The 6,000-nt window shown below is 36.3% G+C and overlaps 1 protein-coding gene across 2 annotated transcripts in view; it reads left to right on the plus strand.

The window, feature by feature from the left end:
* The window catches only part of LOC149148059 (signal peptide peptidase-like 1), a 51,834-nt gene extending 50,704 nt beyond the window's left edge, over nucleotides 1-1,130 (plus strand). For both annotated transcript variants that reach the window (XM_089439623.1, XM_089439624.1), the window contains exon 4: nucleotides 710-1,130. In XM_089439623.1, the coding sequence (XP_089295749.1) occupies nucleotides 710-826 (117 nt within the window). In that variant the 3' untranslated portion in view covers nucleotides 827-1,130. The remainder of the gene's footprint in view (nucleotides 1-709) is intronic.
* The last annotated feature ends 4,870 nt before the right edge of the window (nucleotides 1,131-6,000 follow it).

Here is a 6,000-nt window from a genome sequence, read left to right on the forward strand (position 1 = left end):
AGTAAATAGAGCTCTGAACAGTTTTTTTAATTTGGATGGAAATCAAGAATGTGAGATTGAGAAATCCAACTATTTTTGAATTTTATTCCCGTGTCGCTGTTATGGCATATGATAGGTTCATACTTTTGTACCTAGATTCTCCTTTTCATTTGTGTGTTAGATATGCTTGTTTCTCAAAATATGTGAAACATCAACCTCCTATCATGGATATTTTGCAAGGTTTTTGTATCATGTTTGTTCTTAATAAATGTCAGAGGACCTTATGTTTGGTTACACACCTGTGCTCTTTTGCTTACCATGTGAATTCAACATTGGCAAAATGGTTCTGCTGGGCAGTATAACACCCATTTTCTAGTTGATACATTGTCTACAAAGTAAAGTTTGTCTTAGATGGTTATACCTTCTAGATCAGAAGCGATAATGATGGCTGATAGATCTAGAAACTGGACCCAGCATTGAATTTTGCAAAGAGAAACGAAAATCATCATATTAATGAGAAAACAGATTTAACTAGTATTCAGGTTCGGGAATAGCAATTTATTCCTGAAGCATTTTAAATACAGCCACACGCTTGAGTTGTATTAGTTGTGCCAGAAATTTAGAGGGCACAGTGTTTTAAATTGATGTGTCATGATCTCTTATCTGTTTTATCTCCAGACCTATATTACAAATACACTCACAACGGATTTTATGGGCTTGTTTGATGCAGGTCCCTTCCACTCTTGGACCTGTCATTTTTACTTCTTGGGTCAGAAGTGAACTGAATGAACTTTGGGATGGACCAAGACCAATTGTAAATGATAAAACACGTCTAATGGAGGTTTAATTGTTACGGCAAGTTTTCATATGGAATCCTTCTACCAAGTCAATGGGAAAGATTACCTGCTGGGAGAGTTTACATATTCTCCTGCATTCGGGTATCTATTTCTAACAATCATAATTTTATGTGTTTTAACCTTGTATTTTATCTTTTAGAGTGCACTGGCTTCATATTAATGGGATCATCTAAATAGGACGAGAAGAATGAAGGGCAAGTCTAAGATAATCAAGAAATAATTACGAATTTACGACACAGTGCTGATGTTTTGAATCCCCATTGCTTGCGTAATGGCCATACATTTTTTCTCATAGAGTCATATGTAATGCAGATAAGCTCTAGTTTCTGTTGGTTTCTTATAAATTCGTTACACTGAATAAAAATACGACAAATTTCTAGAAATGGAAAATTGTATAAGTTTAATTGCTGTGGTGATTCACACGCACAGACAACAACCTTTCTTGATTGAAAAATGAGATGCACATGGCATTTACTGATGGAAAAGAGACAATGAACCTGGGATTCTTGTGTTAATGTATTTTATTGGCTTATCTCTGTAAATGTTAATAAGTGAGAATCCATTTATCCAGACAGTCCACAATGTTACATTCAAGTATCTGGGAGCAATTTCTAGATGACAAAGAGAATGCCTGCTAGGGTTAGTGTTACTGAGATCTGGATGAGTTCATGACCCAAAATTTTACCATAGGTCAACAGGTCACTTTATTATTAATAGGATGTCCACCGTCTGCAAAGTAGCATGACTCGTTGATAACTGGAACAAGATTCTTGTAAGAAGTGAAGTAGTTATCAAAAAACATGGATCCAAGAGTTGCACATAGAAGAAGAAATTATGAGCAACTACAGTCATGCTTAACGCAAAATCCAACTGGACTAATGCTAGGAAAACACTGCGCAGTCATGAGTTCTACATTTCCAATGCAATTATAGAAACAATGTGTCCATGCCAGTTTAATGCTCCATTCATTATGCAACTTTCAATAAACCACTGTCGACCACTAAGTTGAGTATGAATGGTTACAAACTTATACATTAGGTATTTTATTATTATTATTTATTATTCTCAATCATAATTACTTTTTTTTTTGTCAATGGCGCTTGGTTGGTTGATAGATCTTTGGTGGAGTTATTCTCCCCACTAAGTTTTAGATGCTTTGATGTGCCCACCACTGGTTTGAAAGGGAAACCATAGCCAACAAGAATAGAATGGTGTATGTATCAGAATGTATATTGTTGTTGCAACAGTGACTCGATGAGGAACTTCCGTTGTGCTTGGATCAAGGGAAGAAATATTCAACATATCGCAGTGACCCACATGGGCATTTGGTTGGTTGGTACAGCCGGGTTGGTTTTATTTTTCTCACTGAGGTTCAGATGTACCAATGTGTTCACCACTGGTTTGAAAGGGAAACCATAGCTAACAATAACAGAATGGTGTGTGTATCATAATGTATATGTTGTTGCAATAGTAACTCGATGAAGCACTTCCTTTGTGCTTGGATCAGGGACGAAATATTCAAGATAATATCACAAGATCCACATGGGCGAAATATATCTTGTATGCATTGCATATATATGCTGATGTCCGATTCAGATAGCATAGCCTTATATAAAGGAATTAGAAGCCCCATAAGGAAGTTTTATAGTAGCACCATTGCAGGCAGTCAGGGATTTTTTTTATAGAGTGCCTGCAGTATTGCTTAGTTGTTAACTAATGAAAATATCAGGCAACGTATGATAAGAGGAAGAAAGCTTCTCCAAACCATTAATTGAAGGGGGTCGAGTAAAGATAGAAGAACCACTCTTGTTTTTGGAACATCAAGTCAACTAGACTAGAATAGCTGGAAAGCTACCATGGAAGCATGAGTTATGCTGGAATGGAAAGCTACCATGGAAGCATGAGTTATGCGGGAACGAGTTGTCGAATAAGAGCATTGCAAAAAGAAGAGAATCGTGACCAAGGAACAATTCATATAGTTGGTAGCATAATTGGAGAATACATGTCTACAATCTCTAGTCTATCTATAAAATAACAGAGATAAATTTGTACAAGTAGCTGTCAGTTCCTCTCTGGTTTTAAAGATACTAAAAATGCCGTATTGGTCCATAGGATGAGCCTTGTAGGCCTGCAGGGGATGCCATTTGGGCCTTAGCATGTATAAGAAAAATGTATACATCATGCTTTTTGTGGAATTGAGGCCTCTGTGATCCATATCAAGTTTTGAGAAGATTTTTTGGCGTAAATCACATTAGAATGCATTTGTCAACGCGTTTCGAACCAACGCGTGTGGTTCATCATCAGGACAAGTTGAAGAATCAGATATTGGCTGCATGATAAATAGATAGAGCAGAACATCCAACGGCTAAATTTGACCAGGCAACGGCTATATTGACCTGGGCAACCAGACTTGCTAATGACTATATTTGACTGGGAAACAGCTACTTGGCTGGACTGGATCAAGGGATAGGGATAGGAAAACAAAATTGGTTAAATAATAAGAGAGTTGGTTATATGCCTATTACCATATTTAAATAAGGAATGTGTATATAGGAATTAATTAGACTATATAAAAGTTATATATATAAATACTAAGTTAGTTAATTTAAGAGTTAGTTTAATATCTATTATATATAAAAATGAATCAAATTTACCGATATTAAACTTATATAAGAGTTATATAGACAGAGTTATTTAATTAATTGTTAATAACTTAAATGTAAGTTAGTTTTAATTATATTTAATTAGAAGGGTTTAATATTAAACCCATATGTAATTAATGGTTAATTAAACTTTAGTTTAATATCTATTATTATAAGGTAACGTATTTAATTAATATGAATCAAAATTAAATTTATAAAAAAATAATTTAATTAGATATTTAATATTATTTTAAATTTATATAATTAAGTATCTAGTTAATTAATTGTAAGTTAGTTTTAATTTTATTTAATCCAAAAAGGGTTAATGTTAAATATACATAGTTAATTGTAAGTTAATATTGCCATAACAAATAACTATTGTTAAACCTATTATTAGATCCTATTAATAAAACTATCAAAGTCAACTTAAACCAAAAACCTAAAACTATCTAGAGATTATAATAGGAATAATCCATTAAATTGATAACTTATTACAATAGTTGAATAATGGACCTAGGATATGCGGCACAATTTCCCACATTTAACTAATCAATGAGGAGAAAGAAATGAAGAAGTTTGTTTTAAATTGGTTAGTTAATCTTAAGCAAATTTCATTAATGTTTAGTTAGAGAAATAGTTATAAATTCCTAGGAAGGCTCCATAGAGAGGAACACCACAATAAGCGGGGGGAGGGGAAACGACTAGGAAGAGAGGGCAGGGATCCAACAACTGCTAATTTTCCAGCCGTCATCTCTATTGAGATTGCTCGACCTTTTTTCAATCTCAATTGCTTCCCTAAACTTCCGGTGGTGAAACTGAGAAACCCTAGCAATAACACATGCCTCCTCAATACAAACGTGATGCTTCGTCTTCTCAGCATGCTCTGCTAAGGCAGAGGATCGGGTCCTCCCATGTTTTAAGTCGGCTGAGTGCTCATTAATCCTCTGATTGATAGAACGACTAGTCTCACCAATATAGGGGGTTCCACATGAACAGGGAATAACATATACACCTTTCATGTCCTTTACTGACTGGAGGGAGCTATGGATTGTGTTAAGGGGTCTAAAGGTGGAGGGAACATTATGCTTTCTAAGAATCCTGGCAATATTATCAGTGGTCCCTTGGATGAAAGGGAGATGAACCCCTGAGACTCGATCTTTAGGGTTTTTCTTGACCAATGAATTCTTACTGGCTTTAAGGAAAGCCTTCTGACCTAGGTGCTTACATTAAGGAGGTGGGCCTTCTCTTTGTCGAGCCTCTTTTCATCAGAGATTCTCAGTGCACGAGTGGCAAGAGTATTAAGGACGCCCAAATTTTGAGCCGGGAAATGATGGGAACTGGCATGAAGATATTGCTCAATGTGTATTTTGTTCCTGAAAACTTGGTGGGAGAAGGAGCCATCATTATTCTTTGAAATAAGAACATCTAGGAAGGGAAGGCATCCATCGACTTCCTCTTCCATAGTGAACTTAATGGCGGGGGATTGATTGTTGAGATGCTTGAAGAAAAGATCCAATTCTTCTTGGCCATGAGACCAGATGACGTCAGTGTCATTCACAAATATTTTCCAGAGCTTGGGCAGGAGACACGCTGAGGCCAAAGCCTTGGATTCAAAATCTTCCATAAAAAGGTTAGCAACCACAGGAGATAGGAGGGAGCCCATGGCAACACCACATGTCTGCTCATAGAACTCGCCTTAGAAGTTGAAAAAAGTGGAAGTGAGACAGATCTCAACTAACCGAGCGGTATCAGGGTCCGTGAGCTGGTTAATAACCTTAATGGCCTCATTTATAGGGATGCACGTGTAAAGGGAGACCACATCAAAACTCACAAGAATGCCCCCTGGTTTTTGTTTTACTGGTTTCTTTTAAAATTTTGTTTTTATTTTTGCTTTTTAAAAATTACAATAATACCTCTTATATTGGCCAGAGTCGAGAACTTATTCTCCTATATCCTCCCATCCCGGACTTATTCTCCTATATCCTCCCATCCCACACCGTAAGTGTTGCATTCTGGTAATCACTTTACATGTTTCGTAATTGTGTGTATATGTTTTACACATATGAATCCACCATCCATGGATGTGCATGACCAAACCCACATTTCCTCGTAGCTTCACTATAGACATGGAAGGCATGATATGTGGGCATATATGACATGACTTTTATGTACCTTGGGGCTAATGCTACAGGGATCAGCAAATTGCTATTGGGCTTTCAAGGCACGAGTTGCATGCCTCAATGGGGGGTCAGCAAATTGCTATTGCCTTGCGAGCACGAGACGCTGGCATGAATTTGAGCATGTTTTTGATTAATAATTTCAGTTTTGATTGCTTGTGGGGAGTTATAACTACAATTTTGCATTAATATGGTATACACACTTTGAGACAATCGGTATGAGATTTGAACTTTGAACTTTTCCTAAGCAACAGCAACGCTTTTACTAGTACACCATGACTTGAGCAGCCAAGCTTAAGGATGATCACACAATCTCAAAAATAAAATGACTTATTTAATTTGTAA

Source organism: Pinus tabuliformis, chromosome 9 (assembly GCF_031772625.1).
Source record: "Pinus tabuliformis cultivar Carrire ecotype Pingquan chromosome 9, CPIR1, whole genome shotgun sequence".
NCBI lineage: Eukaryota > Viridiplantae > Streptophyta > Pinopsida > Pinales > Pinaceae > Pinus > Pinus tabuliformis.